Source organism: Meles meles, chromosome 9 (assembly GCF_922984935.1).
Source record: "Meles meles chromosome 9, mMelMel3.1 paternal haplotype, whole genome shotgun sequence".
NCBI classification, from domain to species: domain Eukaryota; kingdom Metazoa; phylum Chordata; class Mammalia; order Carnivora; family Mustelidae; genus Meles; species Meles meles.
Window position 1 is genome coordinate 88198451 of NC_060074.1, and position 25461 is coordinate 88223911.

General features: G+C 38.1%; 1 protein-coding gene across 1 annotated transcript in view; it reads right to left on the bottom strand.

Moving 5' to 3' along the window:
* Window positions 1-25461, bottom strand: part of ARHGAP15 (Rho GTPase activating protein 15) — a 610173-nt gene that overhangs the window by 216192 nt on the left and 368520 nt on the right. The window contains exon 10 of the mRNA XM_046018034.1: window positions 10969-11067. Coding sequence (XP_045873990.1) covers window positions 10969-11067 — 99 coding nt within the window. The remainder of the gene's footprint in view (window positions 1-10968; window positions 11068-25461) is intronic.

Below are 25461 nucleotides of genomic sequence, written 5' to 3' on the forward strand. Positions count from 1 at the left end.
CCTTCGGAAAAATTTGATGGTTGATATTCCTGGAACATAGGAAGCAGCTTATGAGAATATGAAGCTGGACAGTAGACAGAGGTCATATGTTTATGGGGATAATTAGGATGGAATTTTGTTTATCCTGATGGAAAAAAGAAACCATTGGAGAGAGATTTGAAAAGGCATAACACAATGCTATTCGTGTTCAAGAGGTATAATGTTACCATGATTGAAAAGGTGGCCTGGACAGAAAACAGAATAAAGACAATGATATTAATTAGGAGGTTTTTCTCAAAAGAAATTACAGGGTTCTAATCAAGCCCATATATGAAAGGAAGAATCAAATTCAAGAGATAGCAAGAAAGGAGAGATTATTAGACTTGGTGAATAATGCTCTGTGTAAGTAGAGAGAACAGTAGAAAATATCCAACATATTTCTTCTTAGAAGAATGGAGGGGAAAAAAAGAAAGGAAAGAATGGGAAAAACAGGCCATGATGTCACTGACTTAGTTAAGGAATAAAGAAGGACGAATAAGTTTGTTAGGGAAAGTCATAAATGCAGTTTGAGGAAGTTGAGTTTGAGATGCTGGAGAAAAATTCAAGAAGGCCTGTTCTTAGATCTCATCTCTGAGAATAAGGCATACATAGCTTGAGAAGTCATTCTGAAATAGGAAGTCTGAAGTCATTAAAAAATCGTTGAAGGTTTTGGTATCATTGACATTACACTGAAAGAATGGCTAGAGAAATCCTGGAGTCAGGAAATAAATCCAGAGGAAAACACACATTTCTAGTGCTGTCAAACTCTGGGCTAAGCACATGGACTCCAATATTATGCCATGCAGTTTCAAATACAGGCCAACTGCCGATCTTTAAGATGAAAGGAAAGAGAGGCACCTGGTGGCTTAGTGGGTTAAGCCTCTGCCTTCAGCTCAGGTCATGATCTCAGGGTCCTGGGATCGAGCCCCACATCAGGCTCTCTGCTCAGCGGGGAGCCTGCTTCCTCCTCTCTCTCTGCCTGCCTCTCTGCTTACTCGTGATCTCTCTCTCTGTCAAATAAATAAATAAATAAATCTTAAAAAAAAAAAAGATGAAAGGAAAGAAACCTTACTACAGTGATGACAACACTGTCTGCTAGGTGTTCTACTGCCCTGTGGGGACACTAAAGAGTGAAGTTAGCCCAAACAGTAAAAATGCAGAACAGAACAAGAAGACCGTCACTTGAAAGACAAGAAAGATAACAGTCTTATTTTAATGGCACTTACATATTCAAAGTCTTTAGAGAACTTTTCATGATCTCAGCAGAGTTTAACTTTTCTGTCATGAAGTAAATTTGGAGAAAATGAAATCAATATCCAATCGCAAAATCATTTAGATTTTAGAGTATTAGTAGCCTGTCTTCATTAGCTTTCAATTGATAAGTCTGTGTAGTTGACTATATATATATATCTTGTTTCAAATTTTTTGACAGACTCCTCCAACTCAAGAGATTATCATCAAGATAGAACTTTCCTCAGGTTTATGTAAAAAATAAACACTGAACCAAGAAGGTGAGATGTTCACAGGAAGTAAACTAACACAGAACAGAGGCGTCAGGTTAGTCCAAATCTGAATTAGAGGAAAAGTTACGGTGCTCTACTTTCTGTGTGATTTTGAGACCCGTGCCTACTCCTGACTATTCCGAGGCATGTCACTTGTAAGTCATAGTTGCCATTCAATTACCTGATTAAAAACAGCAGGCTATTGGTGCCGAAACAATGTCTAATGGGATATGACTCCTCTGATGAAACGAGTAGAGAATGGGTATTCTATTAGCTGCTGTATGGTGCACTTAAATGTAGTCCCCAAAAACTGATGAACATAAAATCTTTAAGGAAACATACCTTCAAATGTTTGCTGTTGCTGGGTATAGATAGAAAAGAATATCGTTTAGAACAACATAATACACGATTATCAGAATGGTTTACATGTTTAGAAAACAGATTGGGAAACCATGCAAATCATACAGTTGCCTTCAATCAACTGTTGGTCATTGATTTCTTTTTCTTTTCTTTTTTTTTTTTTAAGCTTCAACCATATGCAGCTGCAACAATGATGCGCAACTTTTCATGAAGATTTAGGCAATGCTGAAGGTCATTTATCCATTCATTCGTTTATTGAGAATCCGTTATGTGCCAGGTACTGTGGAAAGTTAAAAATAAACCCACGCTCTCTATAGGAAGTAACACAGGATGGAGTGAGGGTAATATTTTAAATAGTCTTCTCTGTAAGCTGTGCTTTCACTCTAAAACTCAGGACATTCTTACTATTAAATTAAAAATTGTGTGATTTTACATTTTGGGTCTGCAATCTACTATAAGCTCAAGAACTCTTCCAGCAAGATCATTCTAGAGCTATTTTGGTTTCGCAGTTTTTCCTCTCAAAGTGTTCTGCTCCTGATTTTGTTGTTGTTGTTGTTGCCTGCACTAAAAATAGGAAGTGGCTTGAAAATGATAAAATTTGGCATAAAGGTGGAAAACTAACAAAGAAAAGGTTACTTGAACCCAAGAAACACACACTTCCAATTCCACAGACTGTAAGATAACCTTTCACAGAATTTAGAAGAATCTGTAAGACCTGCATCTTTTCAGGGGAATGAGTAAATTACTCTAAAACATTCTACAGAGGAAAATATGCCATGTTCAATTGTATGGACCTACTCAACTACTTCTGGACTCTGTATGTCTTTTTTAATATATATGTAGATCAATGATTAGTGCTTAAGTATGCACACTTCACTTGAAAGTGTGAAAATTCCTTGGAAAAAGAAATTCCTAGACATTTTAAAAGGGAACATTATTTATTAGGAAACCCACAAAAGAGTATAATATTTTGTTCTCCTTCAGAGCTTTCTGAATTAATTAAAAATTTCTTAATTATCACAAATTTTTAGTCTCTAGAGAAATGTTTATAAAAATATAATATATAGATGCTCATTCCACTGAAAAACAACAGATTATTTCACAAAACACAGTGACGCTCTGCGAGAGCTTGATAAATTTTTTGATAATTTATTTTTTTAATCAGTTGGTTCACATTATGCAACAAGAATTTTTTAAAATTCTATTTAAAGACTACAGATCCATTTTTGAATCCCAGGGCAACAAATATTTGAAAAAATCTCTGTCTGCCTTATTTTTTTTTTTTTGCGCCTTTTTATTGAAAACCTGAAAGCTTTCCAAATGCATGTGATTTTTTTTTCAAATTTTGTAAACATTTGCTTCCAGGCTAAAACATCCTGCCAACTTTCAGCCAAGATTATTTTTATGGTTGAACTATTAACTTCTGAATATGGGGGCTTATAATAGAAAAGCTCCCAGACCCATATAAATGACACCACTATAGGATATTTTGGACTATTACATCTTGACATGAGGAGGTGTTGCATTATTTAAATCCTCCATTCACACAATAAGAGACTAATTTCCTAGGGCATTAATTCTGGCTCTGTTTCCCTCCAACTGACTCAAAGGGAAAGTATGGTAAGAACCTAAACTTTAACATGTGGGTGGAACGGGGGTGGAGGTTGGAAATTAGACTCAGGCTTTATCTGGGAAGAGATATTATTTATTTTCATGCATTCTGGAAGCAAAAGTGTGGGAATATCCACTGACTGGTTTGACCAGAGCCACATTGCTGGATACATTAGATAGCCTTGCTGGTTATTGAACTGCACATTTATTCCTCCATTAACTTCTGTTATGTTTAAGCTCTCTTTCTGATAATAAGCCTGTTGTGTACTGCTCAATGTAGATAAAATCCACGAAATGTCACTAATAAGTACAGTGAGTTGATTCCTAACCATGTGTATACACAGAATTTGTGAACATTCAGGGTAAGCTTGTCATTCATTCACTGCCAGATCAAACTTAAAAGTATTTTCTTGAGTGGGAACACCTTTCTCTGAAACAAAGCAGCAGCTCTCAGGTAAAGATAGCTGACTTGGTAACTGGCTCCATCACCGTCTTCTCTTCATGAAGGGACCTCACAAGAGTGCGCTTTTATGCACATTTGTTTTCTTAATTGCAAATTGCAGCTTTTTTCTCTCTCTCCACCTTGTCATCTCTGATTTCTTTCGGTTGTCTTTTCCCAGCGTCTCTTTTATACTCTTGCTGGCTGCTTCCTGTTTACTCTTTTTTGATTTTTGTCTTCCCCTCTAGCCCCGAATGTGGCTTTCTTACAAACACAGAGGCCCCAGCACGATTACCCCAAAGAGCCAGTTCGAAGTTGGACCCAGCACAACACTATGGCTGTCAGGAAGGTGGCTGTCGCTGGGATTGCACCAAAACAAAACAAAACGAAACAAAACACAAAACACAAAAACATGAAACTGGACTTAATTTTAACTCAGAAAGAAAACCTAAGGAGAATCCGCTGCAAACTTGCACAGAGCTTCTTAGAGAATCGGTTCTTTAGTAATTGCCTGTGGATGCCTAACTTTAGGCATGAAAAGCAAGCACTTAAAAAAAAAAAAGCAACACATAGGTCAGTGCCCTCAGAAACATTTTTGTCCAGTCCACAAATATTCTCTGGGGAAAAAGAAAAAGTGCTTATCTTGAGTTCTTGAATTTTTTTTTTTTTTTTTTTTGGAGCATGTAATTTTTATCAGTTTGTTTTGTTTTTGTTACTTTTTTTTTTCACTCACTGCTTATAAAACTAGCAAGCAGAAGTCTCTCTGGAACAAGATAGAATCATAAAAGTTTTCAAGACTCTCGTCACAAACTAAACAGTACAAATTGCACATTCCTCATGGAAGTATCAGCCTTTCGTGCGTGCCTGGATCCAACCATAATAGATTATCCCAAAGTGGGAAAGAATGAACAGCACAGAATTAGCAGAACGGGGAGCAAAGCTTGTCTAGTGAAGGCAATTTGATCTTACCTTAGGGGTCTGGATTCTCAGGCACTGGGAAAAGACTTTGTAAAGTTTTATTTTTGCACGTGAGCACTTGCTAGGATCTCAAGAGATAGACTGGTGCACTGAATCGAGAATCAGGGAAGTTATATTCACAAGTATAATGCTTGGTATGTCTTAGCATAATAGCTATGCTGTAATCATGTCTGTTATTCGTATAATAAATACAAACATGTGCATACCTTACCTAATATGCAAATCTGACATATATATAACGTAAATACCCATGGATTTAGTTTATGTATTTAAAGATCCATGTATTTATGTATATTCGATGTTCTGAATTTTTGGGAGTCAGATAAGTGTATCCCTAGGTTAGCATATAACTATACCTTCGTATAATATTAACAATTATGTCTAAATATTCCCCCATTGGAGAAATAGATTTCACTTACAATGCCACGGGCCTGTTGACGTGACAGTCTCTCAAACTTCATGTAATAGCAGAGGAATTACCAAAAAGAAATAGTTAAGGTATAATAATAATTTTAGCCATTCTTTTTCCAAGTTGCTATAATCTACCCAAAGATAACTAATTGTTCAAAGTAAACATTCCACTCCGACCACAAAAGGAATCCATTACACAAACATATAATTCACAGTCATTTTTAGTGGGTTGTAAACAGTTTGGAATGAGCATAAAATGGGACAAAAATCAAAGTGAGCATTTTGAAATGAAAAAGTGTTTGCTACAAAAGGTCAGTCCCTTTGCTTGGCAAACTATGTAGAAAAGCCTGGGAAAATGCTGATCACACAAGCAATGAGGGAATTTTAAAGCCAACAGCCTCCTTGTTTCTTTAAACAGACATCGGAACCTATAACTGGATCCTGTCAAACAAACGACAGCAAAAAAAATATAACAGCTGCTAAGAAGTCAAGTTGAGAGATAAAGTTTTCGAGGCTAAGGACCTTCTCAGAAGTAGACTAAAGGTCTTTCTTAAATCTTTAAAGCAAGGTTATGGATCCCAGGGTGGCTTTTGGGCACCAAGTCAAAAATGAAACTTTGTGTATCATTCTTGTCATAGCATTTTGAGTTCCAGAAAAAAGAAAGAGGACAAACTTGTTGATTAGCATCTGCCGAGAGTAGCTTATAGCTGGAATCATCAAATTTGCAAGACACGATACCATTTATTTTTAATTGTGGTTAAAAAAATCCCACATAATATAAAGTTTACCATCTTAGCCATTTTTAAATGTATAGTTCGGTAGTGTTAAGTACATTCACCTCATTTATGACCGCTCTCCAGGTGTCATTTTAATGCTGGTAAATAGTCTGGGGGCATACTGAGGCTAGGGCTGAAGCTCATGGAAGAAGAATGTGTTGTTAAACCATATTCCAAAGGATGCATGCCTGTCCAAATGAAATTAACCTTTTTAAAGAGTCCTATTCCCTTATAGACAAACATATATTAGGTACGTTAAAAATATATTTAGAGGGGTGCCTGGGTGGCTCAGTGGGTTAAGCCTCTGCCTTCAGCTCAGGTCATGATCTCAGGGTCCTGGGATCGAGCCCCACATGGGGCTCTCTGCTCAGCAGGGAGCCTACTTCCTCCTGTCTCTCTGCCTTCCTCTCTGTCTACTTGTGATCTCTCTCTCTCTGTCAAATAAATAAATAAAATCTTTAAAAAAATATATATATATTTAGAATAGAAATATGCTTATTCATTTAGTTAACTCCATTACATGTGAAAGAAGTCTTTGGTAAAGTTTGGTACTGTTGTGTGGAAAAGGACTGTCTTTCAGATATCTCACATGAAACGACTCCTTATATTGGATTGGTATGCTATGTGAGGAAAATAACCTGGGAAATAAGGTAAAATTAAACTTCTGCTCTCAGCAGAAGGCTAAAGCCAGACAAATATATGTTTATTATTCAGGGTTGATCATGCCATTTAAAATATAGTTAATTGTATATTTAGTATTAAGTAATATTTCATAATATATTTAGTATATTGGATATATTTAAGGTACACATGATGATTTGCTGTGATTATTACAGTCAAGCTAATTACCTATCATCTCTTCCCATATCTATTAATTTGTGTGTGTGTGTGTGTGTGTGTGTGTGTGTGTGTGAGGAGAGCACCTGCAATCCACCGTCTTAGAATAACTATAGTCATCATACCTGTATATTAGATACCTAGATTCATTCATCCTATATTACTGCAATTTTGTGCCCTTTCTCCTTTTCCCCCCACTCACTATTATGAGATTGTTCAAGCAAAGAAACTCCTTTTACCTTAAAAAAAAAAAGAATATTATAAGACTTAATTTCTCTTCTAGTACCTGTTCTTTTCTTTCATAACACTCATCATCGTTTGGTACTCAGTGATTCGTCCATTTGCCTAATGTTTATTTCCTCTAGATTCTCAACTGGTAGCGTGGAAACTGACACACGAGTAGGCACTAGAGACCTGCTTGTTGCTGGAATACAACAAACTCTTCGCAGGTGTTACACTCCTCACCCAGGATGTTCTGCGTGCTTCCAGTATGCCAGAATTGTGTGGGGCTCTTCCCCAGAGACGCCTCTTCCCAGAGTAGGCAGCCAGTTACACGCTTTACATGAAGGGAACTACAGGTTAAGGTCTTATACCAACGGCACCAAGGATAGACTATATACATGAAGTCACATCTCTTAAGCCCTTGTCTTCTGAGCAATACAGCTCATCTTACTTTTAAGTGAGCAATTTCTATACATTTTGGGGTCATCCTAAGCTACACAAAGTCTTCTACAAAGTAGTGAAAGGTGGACTTCTCTGCTTGGGACTACATACACCCAGTGTGTCACGATGCCTCCTTCTGCATGCTTGCTGCGTAAGACCTCAAAGAAAAGTACTGGATGACCTCAGGCTTTGGGTCACTTTATCACATGCATTGAGCATTAGCTGAACAATGACTCTATATTTGCATGGAAACTGCTTTGGAAGAAAAAAACATAAACCTAGTTTTCCTCTGGCTGCTTACGCTACTTACGCTCTACAACTGTAAAGGCAACATGAGCGTGAATGAACCCCTTGGAAGAGCTTTAAAGACTAACACGCTCCTTTATAGTTTCCCTCCAAGCTCTGTGTAAGTTCTCTAGGCTGAGCAGACAAGGTCAGAAACCACAGAAATAATTTTAATCTGGTTATAATAGTCGGTGAGGGGGAGAATGCTCTGGTGGTTTAAGGGAATAAAGGAAACCAAATCAAGATAAGGAAACACACTAAACAAGTGATTCGCTAAATTGGTTTACATTCGGCTCACTAATAGATTTTCTTCTAGGCATGTCTGTGAGATGTAAAATTTAAAATGTGACTCATATCACCTTACTAGGATTGATTAAAGAATGCAACTATGCCGAGCACTGGGTAGATTTTCCCTGGTAGACTACAGGAGCATGAACAATTTGGTCTGTCAATTGCAAGCAAGTAAGACAAATAACTGAATGAATGAATGAGTCAATCAATCAATCAATCAGTCTATGAATCAATGGTGAGATCTGCCTTCCTGATACTGTTTCATTTAAAATCAAGCATGTGAGAAGCATTAAAAAAATACGGTTACAATTTACAGATGATTCTTTTGTAACGGTGGGGGAAATAATCTTAAGAGAAAAAGAGCGAAAGGAAACAAATCTTTTTCTAACACCCGGTGTCCTGCTATAGTGAGTTTTGAGGCCATTTCCCTAAGACTGTTGAGAGTAAACACACACTTTTCATTTAAGCGTGCCTTTCCCATAACTGGTGCATAAGCGTTTCCCATGACTCTGCAGTTGAGTATCTTGGCTGGAGGAGGATCTGGCCATTAGAAGGAGGGCTCTAGATATGCTGAGTCCCAGCCGTGCTGAGAGATTTGGCACCTTTATATGCTACTTCCTAATACCAACCCCGGCACAAAATGTCATCGGAAGCCTGCATAAACATTGGACTTAGATTCACATAAATTATTTCTGTCCTAAGGTGCTTTCTGCCAGAATTTAGTAAAAACAACACTTTGAGTAAATAGAATTGGCGTATAAATGTAAGAATATTAATCCAGCAAAATGATCATAGAAAAATATAATCAAAAGTACACATTTGTAAATCTTGCCATGATGGGAGAGGTTTATCTTGTGCCTCTGAGTTTTTATTGAATATTTCCATCGAGTTCCTTTAAGCTGACACTGCCAAAGTGCTTTGAATTATCAGTTGCTTTGTGGAATTGTAAAGTCTTTGAGTTTCATTAAAATGCTTAGGAGTTATTTTAATAATCATATGTGTGATTAGCGCCTGTTTAGTGCTGGATCTACAAATTCATTTTAAGAGTAAACATTGGGACAATGAAATATAATGCCAGATATGATTGCTGCTGTCAGCAAAAACATTGTCTTATTTTATTAAAAATCGCCAACAAAATGCTGTGAAGAGAAGAAACATTTTCTATTTATAGGTATTTCCTACTCTACAATATTATGGTATCTGCACACCACTAGGCTGTATCTAGCAGCGTTTTCATTTTGCCTCGGGTGTGTACATAAATAGAGAGGTACAGAGTCCTTTTATTATATGTGCACACGTCTTATTATGTACAGCGCCCCCAAAGTCCTATTCGGATATTTGCTCTGATATAATAGTCAGTGCTGAGTATTAGTAAGTAGGTGAAGATTTCCTGAAAATGATGATAATTTAGCTATTGGCAATAATAACATTATAACATTCTCAGTGATCCATTCTGGCTTTAACTACTTATTAAATAATATTTATTCCTAAATTATGAATTTATAAAATTAAAGGAGATTGCAACATGCAGTAAAAACACACTTTTCTCTAAACTCCAAATGACTCCATTCCTCACAGATAGCTCTCCTTGCATTCATTCTGCTTTTACTGTTTTCTGCCCTCGGTGAGCTCTCGACTCCTCTCTGATGTGTTGATGTGCTTTCCCCCAAAGCCACCTCTGTTATCTACTTTCCCTACCCACTCGTCCCCTTCTTGTTATTCTCTCATTCCCTACTGATAGGGGAATAATAGGATCCCAAGGCTGTCCTTACAGTATAATTAAAGTATGAATTTCCAGGAGTTGGAAATTGCAGGCCATTTTTATTATGCTTCTATAATAAAGCCAGGTAACATTGAGAGAATTAAAATGGCTTTTTCCTAGTAGATAACTTGGTAAAGACTTTTTTCCCCTTGGTTCTATTGTTTTAAGAGACTGGGAGCTGAAAATGGGAATAGATTCACCAATTCTTTTTCTGAAAACACCTCTATCTTTTACATGATATATATCCCCCTAGATCCTGGGAATATGTTGTAAACTTGTAACAGATGGTGATGAAGCTTCACATTTTTATACAATACATTTTTCGAGATTCTGCATCTACTGTATGTATCTTCCAGGGAAAATGACCTTGAACGAATGAAGTCATAGTCTGAAGGAAGAACACCCCACAGATAGACCAGCAAAGAAATGATGAGTCAGTTGGGTTTTGACTTGTTCCCTGTGGTAAGATGAAATAATTTCTCATGAAAAACAGAATGCTGAAAAATAGGATTCAAAGGTCATCTTAACACTGGAGGTGCATCTGTTAATTGTTCCAGGAGAACCAGTTAGCCATATTCTACACTGAACAGAAACACATGGAAGATGGGGTATCACTGTTTGCAAGTAGGAATGCTATTTGCTTCACTTGGGTAATGTTGGGGGCTTACCAAAAATTGTTCTGGCACAACATCTACCAGCATGAATGTTAGGAGGGTTCTAACACTGTGAGTGCTGATATTTTATGAATGTTTTATCACTGGCTTGAAAACAAGAAGTTTGCAATTGAATCAACAGCATGTCAGACAGACAAAATATTAAAAAAAATTAAAAAAGAACATCAGTGGGAATTACCGATGTCCCTATTGTAAAAACAAACTGAAGTTAATAAGAAACTTGATCCTCTTAACCGATTAACAAAAGTCAAGTTTTAATTGCATGGCTTCCCAGACAAATCAAGTGGCACCGTTAACTTGAGCTTTGGTTGTTTAGAGGGTGCGCTAATGGGGGGAAGTTGCTGCATATTCAGTTACCCACCTCTTTTTTCAACAGCTTCAATGCACTGCTTTACAAACCGTGGAACTGTGGAATTTTCACGTTCACACACTGTGTGCAGATGAGAGCCAAAAATTTGATCTGCAAAAGAAACAAAGATGAGCTTCATTAAAATCCAAGATTGCGTTGTTCTTTAATTTGATTCTGTTTCCATATTCACTGTGTGCTGAAATCTGTGTCTTGCATAGGAATCGATTTTTTGCTTTAATTCCAAAGGGTCTACTGCAGAGATACAAAGGCCATAACGCCCTCCTTTATGGAACAGGACTCTGGGCCCAGAGAAAGAAAACGAACATTCTGCCATCGATTAGGCTGGGATAACAGAGTAAGTTATGGTCTCTCTGGGCACAACTTTGTTGTTTATTAAATAATGACAACGAATTAAGAAAACTTCTACAAAGTCATTGATCTTAATGAATTGGTGTCTTGAGTGTTTTAGAAGAAACTTGTTAATGATCACCAAAACTATAATTTTATAAGTATATTTAGAAGATTTGTTCAGTGGGTCAATGTCTTTGAAGAGGCAAGTTCCAGGAGATTTACTTTGACGTGGATTTCTTAACATCTCTCCTGCCTCGAATGCCCTTCCTCTTCCCTCATCTAAGCATCCCCTTTCATTTATAGCTCAGCTCTGACCACTCTTTATCCACAAACTCTTTTCTTCCTCTCTCGGTTTTGTGTCTCCTTTAACATCGGTTCTTTGGAATACCAGTTCCTCAGGATGTTGATTGGCAATTTGGGGAAAAAAGGCCTGTGATCAAAATGGTTTAGCAATGTTGGGTTAAACAAAGTTAAACAGGTTTCTTTCATGTGTATTTTTACAGCCTGTGACAGGCCTGTCTGCGCTGGGAATCTCCACAAAGGCCTGGAGGACGCACGATTTCCCAAACTTACTTGAGTAAGATCCTTTTATTTCAAAGGGCATCTCTCCAGACTAACGCTTCCGAGAACACACTCTGAAATCCTAGCCTAGTCTTCTCATTTGAAACGCAATTTATACTACCTTGCATTGTGTACTTACATTTATGATATATGGAATGTATCTTCTCAAAGCAGAGTTGGAGTGTCTATGTGCTCTAGGTGTTTGCAGAGTCACCAGTGCTTAGCATAGACTCTGGCCCACAGGATTCACTCACAGATATTTTTTATTGCAGTAAATTACACATAACCTAAAATTCACCTTTGTAACCGTTTTTACGTGAATGTTTCAGTGGCATTAAGCACATGTACATTCTTGTGTAATCATCACCACCATTTCCAGATTTTTTAAAAACAGCATAGATGTTTATTACTGGTAGTGAATCAAATATTTGGTAAGTTCAAGGGCTTCCTGTCTTGCCCAGAATGAACTCCAGTTCCCTATTGCAAATTCCAAGGTAATACATGACCTGCCCTTCCACCCATTAATTGATTTCATTTGCTCCCTCTCTTCTCTCTCCCCCTCATCACTTGCCTGCAGCCACTCTGTCCACATTACTGAGTCTTGTCTATGCCCAGCACACTTCTGCCTCAGGGACTCTGCACTTATTATGACCTCTTCATGAAACTTGCACTAGGTCTCTTTCGTAGCCTTTTGTACCTACTTCTTTTCTAAAAATGGCCCCACTGCAATAGGAACTCTCCATGATACTTCCCTGTTTTACTTTCCTTAGAGCACTTATCTCTGCCTAATATATTGGATTGATGTGCTTATTGATTAGTTTTCCCCTGCTTAGAATGCAAAACCCAGGAGAATAAAGACCGCACCTATTTCTTTTCTTACTGTGTCCCTAGTAAGTAGACAATGTTTGACATATACTAGAAGTTCAATACCATTTATTAAATGATTGACTTCAAGACACTGTCTTAATCATCAGTGGAGGTCTTCAATACATTAAAAAATATGTGTAGTAGAAGTGGGGAGAAAAATAAAATGTAGCATAACAGAATGGTAAGTGAAATATTACAAAGGAGTAGTCAAAATGGAATGTGGTGAGACTTGAAGGAAGTCATGTTTTTCATCCATTTCTTAGAAAAGGTGATGGCTTTGGATTAAGGACAACCTGGCAGGGAGGAAAGTAATTAAAGCTAAAGCATGAATATATTTCAATATGAAAATGTACATTTTCATCTAAGAGACAGAAAGATGATAAGCCCAAAACATATCAACAGAGTGTAGAGAAGTTGGAAATAACCATGGGTATTTGGTTTGAATATTTGGTCAAGTAACAAGGATTTGTTCAAAAAAAGTGAGCCAGCACTATAAGGAAAATAAAATGACATAAACTATTATTCAAGAAAAATGACCCACAACTTCAGATGGAATAATTTAAATTGGCTAGAAATTATAGTCTGGAAGGATTGCTATAAAGTATAAAAACATCTAATGGAAATTATTATTCAAGTCAATTTCACAAATGTTTATTGAACATGTGGCAGGACATCAGACCAGCCTTTGGTGCCCACAGAAGACTTCCTAGAGAAGAAACAAGTCCTCAAGGAAAAGTAAAACCAGTGAAGAGATAAAAGAGGTGACAAAAGGCCTTTTAGGGAAGATGGAAGGAAGGTATACAAACACATCAGTGATGGGGAGAATGGTGGGAAGAATGAGATATGTTGAGGGAAACATTCACTCTTATTTGCAGAAATCTTGATGTATTAAACTTTAAAAGAAGATGAAGATGGTGTTATAAGAGTTTTAAATATTTAGTTAGGTAGGTTAAATTATTTGAAAGTGTTGCAGACACCAGTGATATCTTATACATACACTATTCCCCTCCTGACTTCTTGTTTCTAGAGTCCATTCAGAGCCTGAAAATATTCTCTATTGACTTCTGCCTTACTTGCTGCTCTGGGTAATTAGATAGCTCTAACCAGTCAAATGTAAGGAGAAATGACTTGGGAAGCTACAAGAGATTTCTCTCTCTCTCTTTTACCAGATAAAATAAGAGGGGTGTATGAAGGAACTCTTTCTTTTTTCTTCCTGCTTTGAACATCACTGTACAATCATGTGATGCTTGGAGCTACTGCAGCAATCTTGTCACCATGAGACAACAAGGTTGCAGATAAAAGCAAACAGGATTTAAAAAGGTCACCAAAAAAAAACCTGAGACCTCAATGACATTGTTGAAATTCTAAACTTAAAACAATTATTTTTCCAGATTCCTTACTATGTGAGATAATATGTCCTTTTAAACTAAGTATTCTATCCCCTACAGCCAAAACATTCATAACCAATTGTGATTGATTGTGGAGAAGATTGAACACAGGGAGATTAGTTAAGAAGCTAATGTGATCACCTTGGAAGGTATTATGGAGACCAGAATCAGGATAGAGTTGTGGTAAATGTAATCATTTTTCATGACTCTTCTCTTCTCTGAAGTAGATTTGTACATTCACCCCTTTTGCCATGTGACCATGTGGTAAAACTCACTACAGTGGGTAACACTTATTTTTCCCATTTCCCTGATGTTGGGCTTGGCTATAGACTTGTTTTGGACAATGTAGTGTGAGTAAAAATGACAATGTATCAGTTCCAGATGGAGGCCTTAAAATGCATTACAGATCCCTACTCACCTCACAGCTTTCTGCTATTGCCAAGATAAGAACTTCCCTGGATCGATGCTGCCCTTTCAGTCTGGGATCCAGAGTAAATATACATCGCACAGATTGAAGCAAATATTCAGTTAGGAGACAAGACTAGTCAGACCTTACACTGAGAATAGAGCTGTCCACTAAAACCTGCCCCAGGATACTTGATCCATAGACATATGAGAAATAAATGCTTTATGCTGTGTGTCACTAAGATTTTGTATTTGTTTGTTATGCAGCAGTAGCTTACTGATAAAGACATTAACAGGAGTCCAGGTTGTTGGTGAACTAAGCTATGCTATGAGAGTGAAAACAAAGAGAATTGACAGGACATGGAAACTGAAACTGGTGAGAAAAAAAAAAAAAGATGAAAACAATTCTAAATTTGCTAGGAATGTGGAATCTTGCATCAGTTTAGATTCACCCCAAGGAGGAGTCCCAAAGGAAATTTCTCTCCCTTTAAAATGAACTCATTGTGCTTTACCTGATATGATGGCAGTTTTTACTCTGTATTCTTTCCAGATCCATTTAATTCTATCAAATTCAACTCAGTGCATATTTCTTGAGCATCTGTCATGTGCGGATATTGTAAAGAATACAAATATTGATTCACTTATTCAGTAACTATTTATTACATGTCCGCTATAAGCCAGACACTGTTTTCCATCCAGAAAATGCAGTGATGCATGAAGCATGACCTCCTATAGTCTGGGGAGGTGGTGGGTAACTCTCACAAACATTTATAATATAATGTGATTAGTGCTATCTCAAGGCTGTGTAATAATAGCAGTTAAGCTTCATTGTACTCTTACACTAAGCCAGGCATGGTTCAAAGTATCTTATGTATTCTAACTTACTAAATTTTTATACCAAGCCTCAACTCTTTGGTGGTAGATACTATTAAACTGATTTTATGGGCGAGGGGATGGACCCCAAAATATTGAATCCTATGTAAAGTTACAAAGTATCAGGTTTTAGGGAAAGAAAGAAGACAAGAAACTGACCTGTGACAATGGAAAGAAGGGGTTATTTTGTAGGATTTGTCAACTGGATGCAGAAGATGAGTCAACCCACCAGAGAGGACTTCCTAGTTTCTTGCTGGAGTAAAAGAGACTGACATGCAGAAGGAACCCTCAAAGTTTGCAGAAGAATAAAGAGACTGGTTTTCAGGAATGTGTATAAGCATTTCAGATGCAGGAGAAGGATGGTGGGAGATAAAGGTGAAAAGTTCTCATTGAATTTTGACAATTCAGAGGCCATTGGTGACCATGAGGAAAAAAGTGAAAAGATCAAATGGACTCCTGGATTAAGAAGTTTAGTGCTGGGAATTCATTAGTTATAAAGGAAGGTGGGACTTGGGTCCCATCTTGAACTGGTTGGATAGGAGTGAATGTCAACTGCCCGGTGTTCCGCCATAATGTGCTAGAAGGAACGAGGTGTGCTACTGGCTAATTTTTGGTTCTAAAGTGGGAGATGGGGGAGGGGCATCACTGCCACTTACTGGGTGGTCCAGCCAAGCACAGGCAATACCTCATTGAGAAACTCCTCTCATGATTGTCAAGTGTCCTGGTGAGAAAAGAGACTAGCTATATGATCAACATCATTAGATAGAAGGGAGATGTTTGCTTTGACTAGTTACCAGAAAAGCCAAAAATTGTCTTCTTAATTCTAGCCTCTCTTTAAACTGGCTATACTCACCCAAGAAAGTATGGCTCTGGAATTAAGAATTTAGTCTCTGTGGTGAAGCTGATTAAATTCAAGGCTGTAACTCAAGCCACAGCAACGAAATTCTCTCTCACAATGATTATAAGTGGGATACTACAGACTGAGGTAGTTAGCGCCGTAAATATTAAGACTTAAATAACAAGACTGCCTAGACTTAGACACAGGATGCTAGGGGCAGCCATATGGGGAGAAGGCTGTGTGCAATGGGTGACTCGGTACAGGAACTCATTTACAGAGAGAGGTGAATGAAGCAGACGCACCCTAGGTCCTCACTTTCTGATGCCTAACTCCGGAGATCATCTATCTCTTCCATGGGGTGCCATGACATACCCTGGGTTGTGACAATAGCTCCCATTTTATTTGAATACTTTTGAGTGAACTTCTGTTTATTGCAACCAAATAAACTTGACCAGAGCATGAACATAGCATTGGCCAGAAGGTCTCTATTGCCCACAATAGAAGGTGCCAGCCTTGGTTAAACAGTGAGATCCACTGTCACAGATGACACTAGTTGGGAAAAGTATTGTGGATGTCTATTGCTTTTACTGGCCCTGCAGCTCTCCTCCTATTCTCTGGTAAGATCACTCTGATTTTCCTTAGGGGATGATGCCTTTCTCGTGTTGGCTGCCATTTGGTTTGAGTGGTGCTGACTCCACCACCTCTAGCTCCAGGGATGAACATGAATTTCCTCATGTTCAGACATGAACACATGGCCCAAATTGATCTGGTGGAGAAATCCCAAGGCTTTTTCTAGTGCTACTGGGAAAGAGGAGCCTTATTTCTAGAGGAATTGATTAACGATTGGGATATGAGTCTGAGCTTCTAGAAGTTATGTTGCCACCTTCTGGGAAAACATACTGGAGAATTAAGCCAACAGAGTAGAAAACAAGCTGAGGGATGGAGGAAGTAAAGATCTGATAGCATTTGTGCCCCTAGATCCAATCATGCCTGAAGCTGTCCTTGTCCCTTGGACTTTTCAATTAAGCAGTCCAATAAATTCCATTCTTACTTTTGCAGTTTGGACAAGTTTCTATCAATTACAGTGAAAGGAATCTTGACTACAACACTAGCCTTCAACATAAAATGATGGATCATGTAACTTAGAGGAGATGATGATGCACAAGAAATGACTTTGCAAAGTAAAGAATGTTATCTAATGAAAATAAATCAAAGAGATTTAGCTAAAATGTCAATGTCAAATTTCAGGGCTGTGGTGGAATTGTCACCCATCTGTAAATTTGATAGAATCCAGGGTTTGATACCAAGGAGGACCATTAAACTGCAGGAATGTGTTTGAACCACAGAACGTTCTATCTTAAAATAGTATAAGGAAAGGGGGAGGGAGAGAGAAAGTATTATTTTCTTGGCAAGCATTAATGAACTAGCTTTGCCCCCTTAACTTCTATGCCTGTTGTCCTGGCACAACACGAAGGATTATTTCTGCTTTCCCCTTCCTTATGCTATTCCAAAAAAAACGGAGCAGCCCAGAACCCCGAGCTCCAGACTCCCTACCTATATTCCCATCTGTGGGCTCACTGGTAATCCTTTATTCCTCTCTTAACAACTTTTTGTATTTAGAAAACACCTCTTGCTTGAGGTGCCAATATTTTTGGAATGCTCCACAAATGCCTATGGCCTTGGCTAGTGTGATCATTATGTCTTCCTTCTCCTGCTTCAGCATTTATACCAGGGGTGGCAGGCAACACATTGGTTGGAGAAAATCCATTTTCAGCAATTTTTCTTTGAAAGCATCTTTTGGTGAGAAAAACAAATAGACCTTCCACATGACTGCACTTATAAATCATGTTGTTTACATAATGAATTAGAGTTTAACTAGGAAATGGTGGTTTTTAATCTTTAAGCTCTCAAACTTTTGACCGATTTAGTTAGTTCATCAGCATAACCAGGTTAAGTCTCCCAGATTACAAATTAGCTTCATTCTCCCTCATCTCTGCTATATATTTTTTGACAAATTATGGAAAGAACACCCATTAATGGGATCTTTGTCAGTTAGATTCCAAATGAATCAAAACTATGAGGAAAACTACTCAATAGAGGCAGTTAAATGTTCAAATAATGTGACGGTGTTATCATCATTTACCCAGGAAGACAGTCTCCACATGCTTTTCAAAATGATTATTCTGCTTTCAGGACACAGGGTGGCTGTTGCAGCTAGTCCAGTAAATTTTAAAAAGGAAAACAAAGCACCTAGAACTGCACATACATGAAAAACACAGAGGGGAACAGGAAACAATAATAAGAAATCGAGGGGCTTAGTCCCACCCATCCTTTTGGTCACGAGGTATATTTTTTAAGGGGTCGGGCTGCAAAAAAACCAAACCAAAACAAAACGGAAAACACTGGGGGTTTGTTTATTTATTTATTATCTTTTATTTATTTATTTTTTTTTTTAGAGAGAGTGCACGTGTGTGTCTGTGCACGCATGCGAAGTGGGGGAGAAGGGACAGCGAAAGAGGGGGAGAGAATTTCAGGGAGGCTCCACACCCAGTGTAGAGCTTGATGGGGTTCAATCTCACAACCCTGAGATCATGACCTGAGCCGAAATCAAGAGTCCAATGTTCAACTGACTGAGCCACCTAGGCACCCTGCCATTGGGGGCTATCTTACACAAAGAATTTATTCAAATATTAAGAAATGACAGTGAGTGGGAACTCCAAGAGTTTACTAGGAGCTCAAAGTAATTTATTAATTACTCGAGGCTGGAGAAACAGTCTTGGAGATGTTTCAAACCAAAGGTCCCAAGGAAATCCACGAAATACTCTGCTGGGTCCAGAGTCTTATAACTCTGATGGCTGGGTCAGGATGCTATTTACATTACCACTCCACCACCAGCATTGTTCTGATGACTTATACTCTTCAATTGCTCATGATGGGATGCCCATTTAGTTGAAATTATGTTAAAAATGGGGTTGGGATAAGAAAAAACATAGTCCCGGTGGCTTAAATAGTAGGTAGTCTGTACTTGAAATATTTCTCCCTCCACAATGCTACACACATAAGCACATCCTCTCCCAGTAAGTGCTATAGGGAAGGGGAAGGGGATACTGAAGGGCAAAAGTAATATTTCCAACATGGGTAATTTCAGCAATTTAACCAAAATTTAGCTTTGATTTTAAACTATAAGTAACATTTGGTTTTCTTTTCGAGAGTAGGTTTCTAGACCAAAACTTTCAGATTACTTATCAAAGAATCCAGTTTCTACTTTTATCTTTTATATTTTCTCCACTTACATCCTTATTACTTTTTCTTCTTCCTTAAAATACTCACCATATAAGGCCCCATCATTGTACTGTACTGCACTGTACTGCAGCTTTACTGATAATTTTTGGAGAAATGGGTGATTTAAGTAAGTACTATAATTTACAGATGGCTTATCGCTTGAACTAAGATTCAGAAAAACATGTTTAATGCTAAAACACTACTGAATTTAATCTGTATTAAGTACTTCATAAGATACTGTGTTATTTTACAATGCCTTCGGGCTTTGATTAAAAGTATGTTACTGCTTTTTGATACACAGACACCAAAAAACCGGGCTGATTCTCTGCTGAATCTCTAATATACACTGCAAGTGAAGTAAATTTCTCTCACTGCCTTGTTTACTTGTTTTTTTTTTTCTCATAAGAGTCAAATACAGGGAAAAAAAGCATAATTATTTTAACTTTTAAGTAGTTTGGAATCTAAATAAATAGAAATTCTAAATATATACACTTTTGTGTATAGTTTCCCCCCACATGTTTATTCATACTTGTGTAGCTCATTAACCTAATAGATTTTAAAGTCCCTGGTGGATAATGATAATGTCTGTTCTGGAAGGACTGGCCTGGAGGAGATTTTACCCAGACTATGGAGAAGATATCCCCAAACAAGGGTAGGTTGTAGTCTTCAGCCTCCAGTCAAAGTTGGACAGTCGGATGCAGGAGTAGTGTCTTGACACAAGCAGCCCAAAGGTGAAATTCTGAGAGTGCCCCACTGTCACCCAGACAAATGAAGGAGTTCTTCCCCACCTTCTCCTATTTCCTTGTCTTTCTTCTTTTTTCAAGCTTCAAGCTGTCCCCACCTTTCAAGATTTTACCCTCAACCCAAACAGTACTTCATAGAAGTACTATTTGGCTCCTTTTTCTTTTTTTTAAAGTAGGCTCCACACCCAGCATGGAGCCCAAGGTTGAGCTCAAACTCACAATCCCAGGATCAAGACCTGAGCTGAAATTAAGAGTTGGGCGCTCTTGCATGGAGCACTGGGTGTTGTGCAAAAAGAATGAATATTGTTACGCTGAAAAAATAAATAAAAAAAAAAAAAAAAAAGAGTTGGGCGCTCAACTGACTGAGCCACCCAGGCATCTTTGGCTTCTTCTTTTAAGCTTCTAAACTCTCATGGAAATAGATCTCAACTCAGTTTTGGTCCAGTTAACGCAATGGACATTTTGGGGAGTCCACTAGCCAGAAATAAATTCATATCTTAAACAAGGAGCTTATTACCTCAAATGAAACAGGGAGTATGAGATTTTTCAATATTTGTCTACTCTGGGCAGCAACTTTATCCTATGCTTCTCCATCCTTTTGTTTACCCAAAGCAACACAACACACAAATATACACATAAACATGCATACTGCCCTCCACATGTGTGTGCACAGAATCACAAACAACAATAGAGAGAGTGGTCTGACCAAGTGAATATTTCATGAATTTTTGTATTCATTCATCTTTTGTATCCATCCCTGAGTATTTTTCAATGCCTGCCGGGGATGGAATAATGAATAGAACACTCTCGGCCCTCCTACAGCACTTTCTGGCTTCATACAGCTTAGATATAAATGGGAAAACAAACTCATAAACCTATTAATATATAATATATGTATGATAATGTTCGATATTGATAGATGCTATGAGAAAAGAAAGCAAGACAGGGAGATGGAGAGCCAGAGAGAGGTATTATTAGGGAAGACATTTCTGAGGCTATGCCATTGAGTGAAGATCAAAAGAAGTGAAGGTGTGAATTATGCCTGTACATGGGGAGAGTGTTCAATCAGAGGAGCAGCCAATGCATAAGACGGGGGTGGGGGTAATCATGGTATAGTCGGAGAGCAGTAAGGAAGCCTGTGTGGCTGGAGGGAGATGACAAACAGTAGATGAAACTGAAAAGGTAACCTGGGGACCAAAGCAGGTAGAACCTTGTAGGTCACAGAAAGGTCATCAGATAGTATTTTAAGTATGATTTTATTCTAAGTAATTGGCAATTATTGACCATGGGAGTGAAATAATGTGACTGATGTTTTTAAATGGTCCTTCTAATTGCTGTGTGGAGACTATATTTAAGAGGGTCAAGAAAAGACACAGAGAGGCCAGTTAGGGGATTAGTGACATAGGCAAGGCAACGGTGCTTAGATAAGGCTGGTAACAATGGGAGTGACTAAATGTGGTTGAATCTGGAATATATTTTTTAAGGTGGTTTTGCTGATGAGAACAGGAGAGAGAATAGAACAGAGGGTGACTCCAGCTGGCAGTTGGCAGTAGTATTTCCTGAGGTGAACATGCCAGAGCCGGGGAATCAAGGATTGGATTGCTCTAGATAAATGTGAGATGTCAACCAAACATCCCAGGATATGACAAATAGACATCTGAACATGCAAATTTGGAGTCTTGAGAGTCTGGAGCATGAGGTTGAAGTTTTAAGTTTAGAAAGCCTATAGATAGAACTCGAAGCACTGGACTGCAATATTTCAGCCCTGGCGTATTTGAATAATGCCCAGTAGTCTGAGGAGAAGAATGAAAAAAGAGGAGAAGTCGAAGAACATAACAGGGTAACCCAATGCTGAGAGGCTGGTGAGAGGGAACAGGCCCATCAGAGGAGTGTCCATTGACATAAGAGCTTCCAGAAGAAGGAAGATGAAATTGTTAATGAAGAGTAATTGTAAAACCGCTGAAAGATTTTGTGTCCTTCTTCCTTTCCTTTCTACCTCTTCCCAGGCAACAACTTCTCAGGAGGTAAAATAGAGTAAAATGGTCTTTAGTCTATAAGATACAGCTCATGGTCCAGCTAGAAGATAGTACAATAATCAGATGATGAGATTATAATTCAGGATAAGAGAAGAGAGGACTAACTCAGGATGAAGAGGACAGGGATGGCCTTAGGGAGTTGGTAATAACTTTAAGCTGGAAGCATGGAAATGAATAAGTTTACTAGGTAGAAGCAGCTGGAAAAGAATGTTCAAGGGGAAGGAAACAATACACAGTGAACAAGATAAATGTAATTTTTTCCTTTTGTACTTCCTTATTTTTTATTTATTTGAAAGAGAGAGCACGCATGAGAGAGCACAAGCAGGGGGAGAGGCAGAGGGAGAGGGAGAAGCAGGCTCCCCACTGAGCAGGGAGCCTGACGTGGGGCTGGATCCCAGGACTCTGGGAACATGACCTGAGCCAAAGACAGATGCTTAGCTAACTGAGCCACCCAGGAGCCACTCTTCCTCTTGTATTTCTACTGCTTGCTTTGCTTTTTCTTTCTTTCTTTCTTTCTTTCTTTCTTTCTTTCTTTCTTTCTTTCTTTCTTCTTTCTTTCTTTCTTTCTTTCCATTCTATCACATTCTCTTCTGGTTGCCAAATGAATACATAAATGAAAGAATGAGTAAGAGAAAACAATGCATACAAAAAATATGATTTCTATCTAAAGACTCTGCCATGATCAGTTAAAGTGGAGGAAAATATATTTCATTTTAGTTTGCTTTAGTGCATTTTGGAATTATTAACATGGCTAACTTTTGTTTAGCAAAGGCTGATTATTTACATTTTGAGTTGGTGATATTTTTTGTTTTTGGTTTGCCTGTCTTCATTCCATTGGAGTTACAGAGGGTACTAGCAAAAGAAGAGGTGGATAAAATTCAAAGACATCAAGTTTTGCCTCCTTATCCCATATTGATATACACTTTATATTCTTAAAATAGAAAACGGTCCATAAAATTCAATTGCTTAATCACATAACTTACTGTAATTATTCTGAAGTTAAAGCTTTTTATCAATTGGGTTGTCTACTTACTTGACTTAGTAGGAACTTTATTCACATCTTCCTCAACTTACCATGGAGTTATGTCACAATAAACCCATTGCAAGTTGAAAATATAGACAAATATAAAATAAAATAGACAAAAGTGCATTTACTACACCCAACCTATTGAGCATTGTAGCTTAGCCCAGTCTCTATTAAACATGCTCTAATGCTTACATTAGCTCACAGTTGGGCAAAATCACCTAACACAAAGTCTATGTCATAATAAAGTGCTGAAGAGCTCATGTAAATTGATCATATACTATAATAAAAGTGGAAAACTGAATAGTTGTATGGGTACAGTATGGTCGAAAGTGCATGGGTTCTTTACCCTCATGATCCCGTGACTGACTGGGAACTGTGACTCGCTGTCACTGCCCAATATCAAGAGAGTATCATACCACATATCACTAGCCCAGGAAAAAAGTCAAAGTTCAAAATTTGAAGCACAGGTTCCACGGAAGTCATATCACTTTTACACCATCATAAAGTTGGAAAATATTCAGTTGATCCACCTAAGTCAGGGGCCGTCTGTGCTGTGAAATCCATATTTTCATTTGTTTGAGTGACAATTCTAGGGAGAAAACTTGATCCATAAAATTTATTCAGATAATTGATTGAATTAATTTTAAATGATTTCATTTACCTTGTCAACCCAACGAATATAGACTAAAGCTAGAAATGCCACTCAGTGACTGATACAAGTTGAGAGATTCTTTTAGGGTAGAGAAGGTGTGGCCATTTTGACACACTCTGATTAAAAGCAAAAATCTAGGAAAAACACTATACTTTTCCTAATATCAGCATAGATTTGTTAGAATCCCAGGTGGTAAGACTTCAATTGATTTGCATGAATGCAGAGTTCAATAAGAAAAGATACAAATTTAATTGGAGTAAAACTGCTTAATGATTCCAAATATTACTTGTAATATATTAATATAATGGGTTTGAATACCTATAATGGAGTCTCTTTCATTTGGGTCTTAAGGGTGTTCTCATAGCCACTAATGCTGAGTGCTAGGTACACGCTCAAGTACCTGAGAGGAAAGCACTTTAGGTTAAAAGCACTTTCTCTCCTCAGCCTCGGGTTAAAAGCTATTTCAGGATTCTGTTAGAGGCATTCTTTGGTCCTCAGCTTCAGCTTAAAAGCAGCTTTGATGAAAAGTGCTTTGAGGCAGGTAAAGGATTTTATAATAAACCATATTAGGAACCAGGGAATCGTGTGGTTCTGTGGAAGTGTTGGCCAGCTCTGTGGAGGTGTGGTGCGAGCTCTGCGCGGGTCTGCCTGTTCCCTATGGGCGGCTCTGAACAATGTGGTCCTCTGGTTATTCTATGCAAAGAAATTGAAAAAAAATTTCCAGGAATGTAATTGGAGAGAGGGGGTTATGAGCCTAAATTAGTAGGCCATGATGCACATGTTTCCAAAACATTTTGTCTCTTTTGGGCTTCCAGTCAAATATAGTGCGTTTCTTTTTTAGCCCTTACTTTATTTTTTTTTTTTTTCAGCCTTCCCTGTAGAAAGTGACTATGCAACAACACTTCTAGAACACCTTATCCTGTCCCAAAGCTGCCCACGGAACTGAATAAAATAGATATCTCATTGTGAGATACACTTTGTATACTGAGCATTTTCTGGATTCATTGCACACTCCTTATAGTACTTTTCTGGCTAACCAGACCTCCCATTGTCGGGGAAGGAGTGCACATAAGGGTGGAATGGAGTAGCTCAGTTGGGCTTGCCTACTGAATTAGTGCAATGACGTTCACCACCCAGACATCGAAACTGAAGTGTTGGTATTAGTGGGTGAAAAGACAGTGTCTTAAGAGGAATTTTGAGCTTGCAAGGGTCAAGGGAAATTGAAGAGAGATGGCAAAATTGTACATGTATCCCAGCTAAGTCCCAGGGAGTAGATCTGACTTCTTCTGAGGAAAAGGTCTCACATGGACGAGAAAGAAGCCGTTTTCTCACTTTGGGAGATATAGTCTAAGAGCTGTTGCATCAAGTCCTAAAACACCAGGTGAAACATGCCAGTGGCTGAGAAGAGCAGTCTCTGGAGAGAGAGTGAATCTAAAAATGCTGTGGGAACCAGAGGTTCAGAGTACTGTTCGGCATGTGGAA